This window comes from Amblyraja radiata, chromosome 16 (genome assembly GCF_010909765.2).
Source record: "Amblyraja radiata isolate CabotCenter1 chromosome 16, sAmbRad1.1.pri, whole genome shotgun sequence".
NCBI lineage: Eukaryota > Metazoa > Chordata > Chondrichthyes > Rajiformes > Rajidae > Amblyraja > Amblyraja radiata.
Genome location: NC_045971.1, coordinates 16,163,476 through 16,178,510, shown reverse-complemented (window position 1 = coordinate 16,178,510; position 15,035 = coordinate 16,163,476). Strand labels below are relative to the sequence as shown.

General features: G+C 38.4%; 1 protein-coding gene across 3 annotated transcripts in view; it reads left to right on the top strand.

Annotated features, from left to right (window-relative positions):
* Positions 1 to 15,035, top strand: part of LOC116981965 (signal transducer and activator of transcription 5B-like) — a 91,227-nt gene that overhangs the window by 55,689 nt on the left and 20,503 nt on the right. For all 3 annotated transcript variants that reach the window (XR_004414321.1, XM_033035217.1, XM_033035216.1), the window contains 6 exons: positions 4,291 to 4,428; positions 8,002 to 8,158; positions 8,998 to 9,087; positions 10,097 to 10,268; positions 11,552 to 11,688; positions 14,255 to 14,406. Coding sequence is in view for 2 of the 3 variants with exons in the window: in XM_033035217.1 (XP_032891108.1) it covers positions 4,301 to 4,428; positions 8,002 to 8,158; positions 8,998 to 9,087; positions 10,097 to 10,268; positions 11,552 to 11,688; positions 14,255 to 14,406 (836 nt within the window). In the remaining variant the exon portion in view is untranslated. The remainder of the gene's footprint in view (positions 1 to 4,290; positions 4,429 to 8,001; positions 8,159 to 8,997; positions 9,088 to 10,096; positions 10,269 to 11,551; positions 11,689 to 14,254; positions 14,407 to 15,035) is intronic.

The following is a 15,035-nucleotide window of genomic DNA, read 5'->3' as shown; positions in this document are numbered from 1 at the left end:
CTAGGTCCAGGAGCTTGGAGACGAGTTTGATTAGAATTATGGTGTTGGAGTTGTAGCCAATTAATAGAAGTCTGAGAGATGCACTTGTTTTCCAGAGAACTGAGTTGACATTGCTCCCCAAATGTCCTGCAGTAAATGAATGTACTGTCACACCACTGAATGGTACAGTTCTAGATTTTGAAGAAATGGTGAAACATTGAAGGGAATTTCCAGGCAATGTTCCAACACAGTTCCAGTCCTTATCTCGATGATTGAGTTTGCTGGTTTGGGAAAATATTTTCAATATATTCATTGCCTCAATATAGTAATAATTGGAGGAGTAGATGATTATCATTCAGGTATCCACAAATATTTGATTAACATTGAGGTGTTTGCCTCTGTGGGTCCTGCACCTATTCAAGAATCGTGAATATTACTTTGCTCTACTGTCTTGTACAGAGTAAATAATAAGGAAATTGAGATATGAGTCGCTCTCTGCAGAATAAATAATGTCCGTCTTGCTCCAATAGACCTAAACTAATTAATGTTTTAGTTCCATTCATAATGTATTGTGGTTTATTAAACACGCCAATTATTAACTATTTGATTGCTAGTTATAATGATTAAAATTGTTGCCAAATAGATTTGGAAGAACTTGCAGTTTCATGTTGAAAATCAAAATGTCATAAATACTGCCCTAACGTGATATTGCATTCCTAAGAAACATCGCGTTATAGAAAATTGGTTTAGAAAATCAATTGTATCAAACAGGAAAAAGGGAGTTGGATTCAGACACAATATCAAAGTTAACTTTTTCTGCAGGATTTTCAAAAATAAAGCTTTTTAAAGCTATACATTTATTTTCTTACTGCTAAAAATACTAAAGGCTGTATATTACATTGTTTAATAGTATTTGGTTGCACGTGTCAATAGAAATTATTAGTTATCAATTTTCAGTGTGATCCCCTTTCACTCCCACAATGAAGCTGGCAGACTGGATTTAATTAGTGTGGAGGAAAATATGTTGGAAACAATAAACGAGTTTGGTATTCTGAAAAACGCAAGGAATCATGGGATTTGTCAAAGGTCATTCGCGATAAAGAAAAAGCGAATGAAGTGCTGGCTGTATAAACTGTATAAATTCTTATCTTTATTCATAATTTATGTAGAAATATATTTAATCTGAGGAACGGGGATGCCAGGTAGCGGGAGAGTGGGATGTAACAGCAAGAGAGAGGGGGCAGATGCGAGTGGGAGACTGGACCAGCGGAGAGGCATTCTCGGCAGCTGAATTCCTGCGTGTGTACAGAACTGCACTTCATCCTGAGTCAGGATCGAACCAGGGTCTCCGGTGCTGCAAGCGCTGTTGAATTGCTATTGGACCGTCCCTGTCCCCTCCCGAGTGTCCCATCCCTGTCCGGGGGCGGCTGGGGATGTCCTGGGTGACCCTGGACTGACGGGACACGGCCCGGAGCAGTGACGGCACAAGGATTACAGCCAACGTGGGCCGCCAGTCCAGGGCTGTCAATTAACCCGGCGGGTCAGGCAGAGTTGAGCTGGAGTTAGCGCTCCTTCTCCGCACTGGCCGGAGACCCGGGTTCGATCCTGACTAAGGATGAAACGCATGTCTGTAGACACGCAGCAGCACAGCTGCCGAGAATGTTTATTGCAGTCCTGAAAGAAATCCATTCTGCGAGTAACCTATGACCTGGGCATGCGCAGTCGGAATACCAAACTCGCTTATTGCAGTTGCTGGTTTAAATCGAAGATAGACACAAAATGCCGAAGAAGGGTCTCGACCCGAAACGTCACCCTTTCCTTCTCTCCAGAAATTCTGCCTGTCCCACTGAGTTACTCCAGCATTTTGTGTCTATCTTTGATTCAATTAATGCGGGGCTGTTTCTGATCAAAATCACCTTAAAACCAATTTGGTCATACAAATAATGTTTCCTAATTCTTCAATTGTGTTATATCTAGTTTGCATTACGGAAGTGCATTTTATAGCAAAAGCCTGTGTGTGATTTATTAAGTACTTTAATTTTACTAACAATTACAATAATAAGAAATAAAGTTATAATTTGTTTTAATCTATTTTCCTAACTATCTGTGCAGTGAAAGGCCATCAGCCTTCTGTCAGCATGAAAACATTATTTAGGCATAATATGCTAGTGAAATTAATAATATTTTGCTCTGTGCTACACAAAAATAAAGCTTAAACTACAGTAGTAAGCAGTAAACTACAGGAATAAAACTCTATTTTCCATATAGGGAGGCCCAGCTAGCCCTGGCAGACAGAACACAAGTAGTTGTTTCCTAGCTAACGTTAGGTTTCACTATCGTAGAGGAAGCCATAATGAGAGCATCAAATATGTTGAGGAAGTTACAATGCTCCATTAGAGGGATAGAGATTGGTTTAGCTTTCATCATTCATTTGCCACTATTGTTTTGTTGAACTTTTCTCAATATACCACAATGTTGTATTTCTCAGCTTGCGCAGAGCCTAATTTTCATTAGAATTTAATTTTCTCATTTAGAATTTGTAATTTGTGATGGTCCACTGAAACTTGTCCACTGAAACTTCAACTACATGCCTGACTTCATTCCTTAAGAATAGGTCTAGTACTGCCCCATCTCTTTATTGGACTGATAACGGGGACACATTCTGCAACAAACGTCAAGTACTGTTGAAAACCCATCAACCTCAGTGAAAGGTGCTCTGCCCGAAACTTGTGGGTCTTTCAGGACTGCAATTGTGTCCATATGGGAATGCTGCCAACTGGCACATTCCATATTGCAGGAGTACTTGTTGAAGGAACACATTGAAACATAGTGCAGCTAAAGCCAAGGCTCAGTGGGAAAGGACCACAGTCTAAGTTATTTTGCTTCTTGACTTTGACGGTCTGAGGCCAGTGGGGAAACCTGTTATAGAACATAAGAGGGTATCACCCTCAGGCCACGAGTGGCAGTAGCTTTAGGTACAAAAGAAGGCTAACATACTCTGCATAAAACCAGCAATGCTAAATGTGTAGGCCAACAATAAGAATGTATTAAGAGCTTTGCACTGTTTTCTTCTGCATTGTGTTATGAGTAAACTTTATTTTTAGGGGGGAAAAAGCATACTAGCACAAGAAGCTTTCCTGAATAGCAGGCTATTTTTTAATGGGTTTGTAGTGTTTTTCAAAAGAGGAAAGGTAGTTGTCATTTGTGATTGGGTTGCACAAAGTGGTAATTTTGTTCTTTTATCATTCAATTAACACTTTTTTGCACCTGTTTTGTTAGTAATAGTCCACAATATTGTATTTCTCGACTTGTCCAGAGCTTCACTGGTTTAATTTTGTTTTGGTTCATTGAGTTGTGCTGCAATTTAACATTTCATAGAATCATTTGGCAAGTGTCTGTCTTTAATGAATCTTCTCAAATTGTACACCAGGTATTTAAAAAAAGATTACATATCGAATCACGCGAAATAATTTTATACATTGGTAAAATTAAATGCTGCTGAAAGGCTACACATCGGTATTTGAAAAAAAGATTATTCTTCACTTGGCATCCAAGAGTAAAAAGCCTCCTTTTGTAATGAAAGCTCCTTCCTGGTGGAACAAAATTTCAACAAATACTGTATATATCTATTTATTTGAGTTGCTATAAGGTACAAGACTTTAAAATAAAAAAATGATTTAAAAAAAAATATATGATGTCTGATATGAGCAAATTGCAATCAATTGCCTTTATTCTCTTTTTTTCTCTATAGAAACATAGAAAATAGGTGCAGGAGTAGGCCATTCGGCCCTTCGAGCCTGCACCGCCATTCAATATGATCATGGCTGATCATCCAACTCAGTATCCTGTACCTGCCTTCTCTCCATACCCCCTGATCCCTTTAACCACAAGTGCCACACCTAACTCCCTCTTAAATATAGCTAATGAACTGGCCTCAACTACCTTCTGTGGCAGAGAATTCCAGAGATTCACCACTCTCTGTGTGAAAAATGTTTTCCTCATCTCGGTCCTAAAAGATTTCCCCCTTATCCTTAAACTGTGACCCCTTGTTCTGGACTTCCCCAACATCGGGAACAATCTTCCTGCATCTAGCCTGTCCAACCCCTTAAGAATTTTGTAAGTTTCTATAAGATCCCCCCTCAATCTTCTAAATTCTACCGAGTACAAGCCGAGTCTATCCAGTCTTTCTTCATATGAAAGTCCTGACATCCCAGGAATCAGTCTGGTTTTTTTTAATGGATATTTTTTTAATGGATATTTACTTGGTTGTTTTGTTTGTAGTTTGGCACTTAATTTTTATTTATCTTTCAGATCTTAGACCATGTCAGTATGGATTCAGGCCCAGCAGCTTCAAGGCGAAGCTCTGCGTCAGATGCAGTCCTTGTATGGGCAACATTTTCCAATTGAAGTTCGGCATTATTTATCACAATGGATTGAAAGCCAGGCATGGTATGTACACTGTATATGTTCAAATCAAATTTGTCCAGTACGTACTGATATTTGGTTGCTTTTAGCGTGTGGTGTATTAGAATGGTTTGTTATACTTTTGGAGATCCTTATAAACACTAAATATATGTGTTTCAGTACATCTTTTCCATGTTCTAGATAATAACTATACACTAAATTGGTTAAAAATATATATACATACATAACTAAAACTCTCATCTTGGTATCTTCCACTTTGCATTGTTTTTGCATTTGCGCAAAAACAGTACACGATAGCGCAATGATTTCCCGCCACCTTGCTCACCATTTTCCTGTGCTGCAAGTGCAACAAGTTTTGTTCAGATTGGTGGTATATTTTAAAGGTTATTAAGGTGTAAAAGTCTTAAGAACCGCGCATGCGCAGATTGGTCTGCTCTCCTATCAGTCACCGCTGGGACGGCAACGCCCCTTCCTGCACCATCGCTGCACTGATTGACCGCGTCTGCTAACAGTCTCCGGCGTTGCCCGGCGCGGCCTCCGGTCAAGGCAACCTCCAGTCAGAAGAGCAGCAACCTCGAGATCCTGGGGAGGTGAGGAGGGAGAGTGGGGGAAATGAGGGAGAGGAGGGAGATCGGGAGGATTGAGGGAGAGCTGGGGGGTAGGGAGAGCTGGGAGTGAGGGAAGGAGAGAGTGCCTGAGGGTAAGGGAGAGGTGAGGGAGGGATTGGAGGAGGAGAGGAAAAAGAAGAGGGAGATGTGGAGGGATAGTGGGGGAGGAGGGGGAATAGAGGGAGAGGAGGTGGGAGTGGGGGAGGTAGGGAGTGGGGAATAGAGGGAAAGGAGGGCAGTGGGGGAGGTCAGGAGGGATAGTGGGGGGTAATAGGGGGAGGTGGGTGATAGGGGGGTAGGGAGGGGAGAGGAGTTATGGAGGGAGGGAGTGACTGAGGGTAGGGGAAAGGAAAGGGAGGGACAGGTGAGGGAGGGATTGGGGGAGGGGAGGAGGAGAGGGGAAAGAAGAGGGTGGATGAAGAGGAGAGGGAGGGAGTGCTGGGGGATGAGGGGAAATGAGCAGCGCCTGCACAGTTGGGGGCCGTGGGTGAATGGTGGAATATTGCGTTGGGGGAACGGGTTGCATTGGGGGAACAGGTGAGTGGTGGAATATTGCGTGGGGGAACGGGTTGCGTTGGGGGAACCAGGCCTCCCGTGTGATAGGAGACCCGTCCACAGTCTAGTTCTTGATAAAAGTGATTTCTTTCATCAGTCTTTTGTCAGCCTGAACAAAATGTTTAGACTCCCATTCATATTTTAATTTGGTCGGTCCTCTACATTACTGTTGTAGATTTGAATTTCAGTTGACTCTTTATTTTAATTATTTATTCCATAAATTAGAAAGTATATTGGCATGTAGTTTCAATAGTGTTACAATCACTTGAACACCAAACCAATGAATTGCTTATTTTTAGTTTTAAGTAACTCGGCTATGATTGGCAAAAAACAACTGTGACCAACTGACCACAGTATTCTGAAACACGTTGGTTTGTAAAGAATATTCTCTCAGGCATCACATCTTTATTGTAACCTGACATTGAGCTGTGGGAATATTGCCATCAAGCGTACCATTTCTTATAAGATGTCAAACTGAGGCCTTGCTACCCTCCTAATGATATTAATCGGGTTGTTCTTTGAAGAACACCGTTCTGCTGTCCCATCCAATATTTGTTCCTCAATATCTTTCAATTATTTGTTGCTCATCACATAACTATATGAGATTAATGCGCAGAAATTAATTGTTACATTCCCTCCATTGTAGCAAGGGGCTCAATGTCAAAATTGGCAGCAAAGTACTTTAAGAAGCATTGGGGATATGAAAGATATGCTTTTAATAATTTAAACAATTTTTGCACGTTGTCTGACAAACGGGGTAAATGAGCTGGAGAGATTGGTCTATAAGCCAACAGTATTCTGAAGAATAGTCACTATTTCAACGTAGAAAATTTGGCATTAATTTGAGCAGAGTGAATTTTCATGAATGGCATTGACTTAGCCAGATGATTGACTTGATTTGAATGGTAGATGTGGGATTCAGTTTGTGGATACTGGAGTGAGACCTGATGAATTACTGTAGAGAACGAGGAGAGACTGTCTTTTTCTTTTGCACCAAATGATTCTTGGAGAACATTTAATTTAATTGAGGAATATAAAATGATGTGAGACCTAAACAGTAAACAGTAAGAGTCTGTTCATCATGTCAAAGGGGATAGATTTGTTAGTTGTTAGAAGGATTTGAGGAGTTTGGGTAAAATAATGATCTCATTGAGCAAATGATACACAGGGTGGTAGAGACAAACGTCCATTGTGCAAATCTGTGGGATTCTACTATGTATCTGAGAGGACAGACATTTATTGGTGTTAATGGTTCATCTGAATGCCAGAGTAGCAGTGCCACACACAGCTCAACTAATGAAAACTAAGACATATGAACACTGGCAGGTTGTCATTGTAGTGGTAAAAAAAAAAATTTGTGTGTTAATACATTCATTGTCACCATGACTTTTGTATGCAATTAGGTTTTAATGTTCTGTTGAGCTGCCAAAGTGAAATTTACTGTACTAAAAATGTGATTATTTGTGCTCTGATGTTTATAAACTGGATTTTCCTGCAGCGCTCACAAAAATGTCTATTCACTTCAAGTTAGTTTTGTGGGTTTCTTACCAAATGAAGAGCTTTTCTGAGACTGAAGTTTCAAACTAGCCATTTAACTCTACAAAATGTTAGCCCTCTTCACTAAAAAAGTTGAAATAATATTGCATTTGTTGGTGACGTTGGCTAACATTACAGGGGAACGCGGTATTTAAGATGCCTTGGAATAACTTTAGTTAATCGAACACAATTTAACTTTTATGAGCCAAATCATAGAGCAAGGAATTTATGAAAGAAATCTGTAAAAGATTAGTTGGGCCACAGCTTGAGTATTTTGTCTCACACCACAGGAAGAATAGAATAGCACTGGAGAGAATAGAGATTTACGGGAGTGTTGTGAGCCGATGAATTATAGAATGAGGAGAGACTATTTAGTTTGGATTTTTTTCTTTTGCGCCAAAGGTTTCTTGGGGAACATTTGATTGAGGAATAAAAAATTATGTGAGACCTAGACAGTAAACAGTAAGAGTCTGTTCATCTTGTCAAAAGGGATAGATTTGTTAGTTGTTAGAAGGATTTGAGGAGTTTGGGGAAAATAATGATCTCATTCAACAAATGATCCACAGGGTGGTAGAGGCAAACTCTTTCACCAAATTTGTGAAGTAATTGGATAAATATTTGCATAGCTGTTACTAGGGACATTGATGAAGAGTTAAGTCAGGTTTTCTTTGCAACGGATAGGATGGGCTGACTGACCTTTCGTGCCGTACATGTCTGATTCTGTGAATTGTCTTCTCTTGCTTGCATGTGTCCAAACAAATCCTGCTTTCCTGTTAATATTGTATTAGCTTCAAAATGAAAGCTAATCTATAATCAATTCTATCATGTTCTATTCTTTAAAAATATTTATTGGCTAGGTGTTTTGACTGCACATTTTTGCAAAATTATTTCACTTTAGGGACTCTATAGACCTGGAGAATCCACAAGATGAATATCGAGCACAGAGGTTGCTTGAGACATTAATACAAGAGTTACAGAAGAAAGCTGATCATCTAATGGGTGAAGATGTTTTCGTACTAAAGTTGAAATTAGGGAATTATGCCACACAGTTAAAGGTGGGTGTTAATTCTAAATATAGTAAACTCCAGTGCTATCCAGCTGCATTTTTGTGACTAAATATTAATTAGTTGCTATATTTTTTCATTGTAAGCTGAATGGACTGTAGACGTTTAAATTGATTTTTTTTTCCCGTGTTTAGTTGACTAACAAAATATTTTAAATTTATTTTGTCTTTTACAATTTGGTTATTCTTTACTTGGCAGTTTTTATTAACAATCATGTTTTACAACTTCTTTTTCTCTGTTTTATTTTTTGCCAATCAAATACAAGTAGTGGGGAAAAGTAGCACATTACATGTGCATTGCTAGTTCCTCAGGTGATTGAACAAGTGCAAGTGCAAAAAATGCATTGCCTGAAATAAAAAAGTTACAAATATGTGCACAAAGTTGACTGCCTGCAATATTTCCCTGGATTTCTTCACTGGTAAAATGAAAATTCTCTGACTGGTCTATACCCTTAACTCTATACCTCTTCGGGGTAAATGGGCAGACTGCAATTTAATTTGTCAGATATTGAATTGGCTCACCTGCTGGATTGGATGAAGCTTTATTGCCTTTGTCAGCCAAATAATTCCCAGCATTGCCCATCTAAATTTGTGAATCTAATTGCCATAGGGTAACTTGCTGTTCTATGCACATATAACCTAACAATCTTTGCCTACAATTCAGAATAGGGGTAAAAATATAGAAAATAATTTACTTTATATTAAATAAAATTTTCTCATGACATGCTTTCAATGAATTGAATTAGTACTGGAACATTTTTCTGTATAGATTTCAGATTTGGAAAGCATAATTTCTGCTGACTGGTTTAATGTTTTAATTATTATTTCTAGAATACTTATGATCGTTGTCCACTGGAACTGGTTCGATCAATCAAACACATTTTGTACCATGAGCAGAGACTAATTAGGGAAGCTACAAATGTAAGTACCACATGGAATGGGTGAAATTTCTTCAATAGCACTTTAGCCTGTTTATCACTGGTCTTGGAATTGATTTATTATTGTCACGTGTATGACGTATAGTGAAGAGTTTTTGTCTGTTTTCTATCCAATTAAATCAGATCATATTCTATATAAGTACAGTCACGCCATACACAAGTACAATAGGTTTTGCAAAGAGAAAAATATCAGTGTAGAAAATGGTGTTACAACAGAGTAGCATTACAGTTACAGATCAATCCAGCATTCCTAATGAAGGTGGGTGGTAGTGGGGAATCAGGTCTGGGTGATGGACTACAAATTATTGCAGCCCTGGGCAGAATTGTTCCTAAAACAAATTGAGATACAACCCTGCAATATATCTCTAATGTTGGCAAGAATTGTTGAACACATGCTGGACCTGCTTAGTCTTCTGTGTGCTTTTTTAGCCATTGCTTCAATGTCGTTGGTCCAGAGAATTGACATTTTTCACAATTGATTTGTCCATGTTTGGGGCCATTCAGTTGGTTAACATTTATTGTTTGGAAGCATCTTTAAACATTTTTCGTTTAATCCTTGTCCTTGTGACTTCTAGAATTTAGTTTGATTTAGAAATACAACATGGAAACAGGGTCATCAACCCATCAGATCCAATCTGATCATCGATCACCTGTACGCTAGTTCGATGTTATCCCACTTTTTTATCCTACACATTAGGGGCAATTTACAGAAGCGAATTAACCTATAAAACTGCACATCTTTGGAATGTGGCAAGAAACCAGAGGACCTCGAGTAAACCCATGTGGTCACAAGAAGAACGTACAAACTCTGCACAGAGAGCATCCATAGTCAGGATTGAACTTTGATTTCTGACACTGAGGTTTGACCACTGCACCATTGTGTCACCATTTTATTTATTTTTTAAATAGCAGAGTTAATTGGGATATAGTTCTTTGTGGTGAAATCTGAGTAAACATCTTTGAACTCCACTAATTCTTCTTTTTGCATGTAGCCAAGTTCACCTGTAGGTTTACTGGATTCCATGTCTCAAAAACACCTACAAATAAACCAGACATTTGAGGAGCTAAGATTAATGACTCAAGATACTGAGAATGAACTACGAAAGCTTCAGCACACCCAAGAATACTTTATCATTCAATATCAAGAGAGTTTACGGATACAAGGTAACTGGAATTTGTCACCACAGAATTTTCAATGGATTTGAGCTTTTCTGCAGATTGTTGTTGTGTCTAATTGTTTGATTTTAAATTGTGTATTTTCATGCACCACCTCCAACTTCATAACCTTCGTTCCTTTCATTGTTAAATGTCTTGCTACATGTTATATTAAGTTAATGACCAAAAATGTGCGTAGTGGATCAATTTGACCTCAGAAGGAGGTCTAGAAAAGAGATTGGCCTGTTTTGTACCTAAAAATAAAGGGAATGAAAATTGTGTTTAATTATGAAGTACAGTACATTATATTAGAAGCAGCATAAAATGTGACTATTGCTCTAAATTATAATTTGCAGATCAGGAAATCATCCTAAATTTCTACTGCACTTGGTTCTCTAAACATTAAACAAAAAACTTGGCTTATGATAAAAAAAAAACTATGCAGGTGACATTTTCCATAGATGAGCATGTGGATTGATGAATATTTTTTTAAAGGTGTCTGAAATTGCAGAATTTTATGAAAAACTAAGAGAACTATCCTCATGAATGCAGAATAGGTAATGGTTGGGATTTTTGCCGTCAGTCACACAGTAATGACACTTGCTCCTGATCTCATAAAGTTAACCACAAACATCTAGTGATCTTTGATGTGGCTTCCCCTTTTTTCCTGCATTTATTGTGGTTGAACATTGGTTCAGAGGGAACACTAGATTCCAGGAGCTATTACAAAGATTTATTATATTTTTAGATGATTACAGGTGCCGTAGAGCTTTGTTTCTGGATCAGTTTTGAGCAGTTATGGCTTGGTATTCAGTGCAGGGTACTTTGCATAGACACGTTTATAATTGGATTTCATTAATTCAACCAACACTCCTGGATATCATTGAGAAAAGATGCTAAAGAGGGCAGTCTTGAAGGAGGGCTGCATCACTGACAGCTCATTTGGAATTTCCACCTCAAGCCATTGGTGATTTACTGTATCATATCTTGTTTTTGTCTTTTACAAGGTTTGGTGGGGGTGCTTGATGGGGCATAATTTTCAGAGTTTTCATTTGTAGAAACATTCTTAAATGCTCAGTTATTAAATTAAGTGTCATTGGCATGACATGCAATTCTTTGATAGGTACTGACAGCAAGTCTCTACATCAGTCCATACTTAGCAAATTAGCCCATATTTTCTGTACAGGTGGAAGGTGGTACATGTGGTTGGGCAGTATGACATACATGGATTATGCATGCAAATTTAAAGGCCTTTTATTTCTATTTAACACTGATGTGGATTATTTTTCTAGCTCAGCTTGCTCAACTTGCACAGCTAAGTCCACAGGACCAGAATCGTATCCTGCGAGAGCAAAGCTTGCAACAAAAGCGGACGTCTTTGGAGGGTTGGTTACAGCGAGAAGCGCAGACACTACAGCAATACAGACTGGTATTTATTAATTTATCATCTCAAAACATGTAAAAAGAACGTGCTGCTTTGTGAATAATGCCAAAGAAAGATAGAAATTTATAATTAATGGCTTTCATCAGCAGGATATTGTGGTTCGCTTACATTCATTTATTTTAGCAGTGCGTTGCACCCATGTGTGATAAATGAATTATTTTCAATTTTAGAAAAGAGTTTTAAATCAATTGATTGAAAGATACAGCGTGGAAACAGAATTTTTGGCCCAATGTGTCCATGCCAACCGTCAATCGGCCGTTCACACTAGTTCCCACTTTCTCCCCCACTCACCTACACACAAAAGGCAATTTACAGAGGCCAATTAACCTACAAACCCCAGTGTCTTTGGAATGAGGGAAGAAACTGGAGACCTGGAGGAAATGCACACTCACAGGGAGAACATGCAAACTCCATATCGACAGCAGCCGAGATCAGGATTGAACTCGGAACTCTAGCGCTGTGAGGTAGCAGCTCTACCAGGTGTGCCACTGCACCATACCACAGTGTTTAGTTCGGGCATAAAACATGAAATAGGGAGAGTGAATCTAACCCACAACACTCTTTGAGTGACATTGCCAATTGGTGAAAATAAAGAGCAATTTGGTGCTGTACACTTGCCATTATTTGCGATGGATGTGTAAGGCGGGTGGTAGTATTTTCCGCTTTCAAAGTCCAAGCATTTCACAAATGACTTTGCTATTATATTCTATTCCAATTTTGATAAATCCAAAGATCCTGTATGCTTATAAAAGTTATTTTTATTTTGTCCTGCTGGCTTCTAAAATGTGTTTATAATTTTCCTCTACCTGCACCTACATTAAAATTGTGCCAATAGTTGATACTGTTTTTGATATTGTTTTTCCTCTTTCTTCAAAAATGTTTTCTTCTCATTTCTCTGTTCATTTTCATCTGTTTCTGCATATCTAACACATGTCATCCTGATCAAGAAACTATCTGCTGCCATATTAATTGCATTTTAAATTTTGAATCTTATGCAAGTACTAAAATTTTACTCTGTATTCAAGTCCAGATTGATAACGTGTATCAAAAAGGGTGGCGATCTCAGTATTGTCCATAACGTGCATTGCTGTTCATTTTCAGGTCCAGTTGTGAATCCATGCTACTTTAACTTTGTTATTAAGCCTGTTTTGTGTTACTTCAAAACCCCAAAATGCACAACTACATTCATTCTCTCTTGTTCCTTAACCAAAATATTTGGTCAAATTTATCAAACAGAACTGTGACTTTCATTTATGTTATATTTTAGATTATTATGTCTAACCATTTCTTGACCAATAGTTATCAGGTTACAGGATTAAATGTTTCCCCTTTAAATGAGTTTGTAACATGAGGTTTGATACTAACACCATAATAAGGAGGAGTTGGCGAATTGTGGCCAAAACATTAAAAACTTCCACCATCCCTTTATTTCCCAGGAGTGTGTTCTATCTGCATTTTCCTACTTTATAATCTGGGCGCTTTTTAACCTGTCTTGAAACTGTTTAGCTTTCCTACTTCATTCTAGCTAAATTTGCTGCGCTGTCTTTAGTTAAGACCATTGCTGAATAACTTCTACCACTACAGAAACATTTCCTTTAGATTCCTAATTAACCCACATATCTTTTAACCACACTTCAAGCATTTACCCAATACTATAATTGAAAAGTTAAAACCTGCAGATGATGAAAATCTGGGAGAAAAAAAGTGAAACCTGGAGATAGCAGGCCAGGCAGCATCTGTGGACAGTGTTAACTGTTCAAATCAATGAAAGTTTTTTTACCATCATTGTTAGTTTCTTTGTGAAATTATGAAGAGTTAGACTTTGGCGAAATAGCGCGTAAACAGGCCTTTTGGCTTACCAAGTCCGCGCCGACAGTGATCATTCCATACACTATCCTACACACTAGGGACAACTTACAATTCATACCAAAGACAATTAACCAACAAACGTGTACATCTTTGAAATATGGGAGGAACTGAAACACCCAGAGAAAACCCACATGGACTCAGGGAGAACGTACAAACTCTGTGCAGACAGACCAGTAGTCAGAATCGAACCCAAGTCTCTGGCGTGTAAAGCAGCAACCCTACCACTGTGCCACCCTTAAGTTTGTATTGTACAAATTTGCATTTTCTTCATTAATTTGTTCTATATCTCTCTATCACTGTCTATATCTCTCGTTCCCCTTTACCCTGACTGTCTAAAGAAGGGTTCAACCCAAAATGTCATCTATTCCTTTTCTTCAGAGATGCTGCCTGACCGCTGATTACTCCAGCTTTTTGTGTCCACCTTCGTGTAAATTTGTCAGTTTACCTTTGGATTAGAATTGCTTGATATGAAAGTATTACAAGAATTGCTTGCTGTGAAAGTGAAACAAGTCTGGTTTATTCTTGGTTGGACTTTTTACTTTTCACCAGCCAATAATCTCAAATGAAATTCATTTCATTAGTATTTTGATTTTTGTTTAAAACAGCTTTAAGTATTTCTTCTAACGGTCCCCACAGCAATATAATGTCTAACCAAAGTGTAAATTTCCTATGTACCCTATAGGATCTAGCTGAGAAACACCAAAAGACATTGCAGTTACTTCGTAAACTCCAGACAATTATTTTAGATGATGAATTGATTCAGTGGAAACGTCGACAGCAGTTAGCTGGGAATGGTGGTCAGTCTGAAGGAGGTTTGGACGTTCTTCAGTCATGGTAAGAAATCTAAATTTGATTTATTTTATTTGAATAGGTTTCAAAACAGCAGGATTACTTTCAAAAATGTGTCCTTGCTTATTAATAGAATATGATTGAGCTGCACATATCCAATTACGTGGCTGAGATTAGGTGCTTTCATGGCTGGGTGTCATGGCAGCAGTTTCTGTATCATAGATGTTTTTCATCTCATTCAATGGTTCATTGCTTCATAGAGGAAATTGAGGAGCAAATGTGCAAGAAAATTTCGGGGAGCTCCAGGGTCTTTCATAATTGTAATACAACACTTTCAACAAGAAAGGCCAATGTTGACTATTTTGTCAACAAACGTCAATATATTGCTCTTGATCTTTTCATACACTCCACTGATTTGGATCGTGACCTGCTGAGCCCCAGCACCAATCCCTGTGACCCCCAACTAGTTGCCTCAACTTGAAAATAACCTATTTACTCATGCTTTCTGTTTTCTGTCCACTAACCAATCCACAATCATGTGCGTATATTACCGACAATCCCACAAATTGTAATTTTTCTATAATCACCTCATTTTACCTTTACTGTGTTTTTTCTGCCCTTTATTAAATAGTGGGGTAGTACTTGTTATCTTCCAATCTGGGGCAGCTATTGTA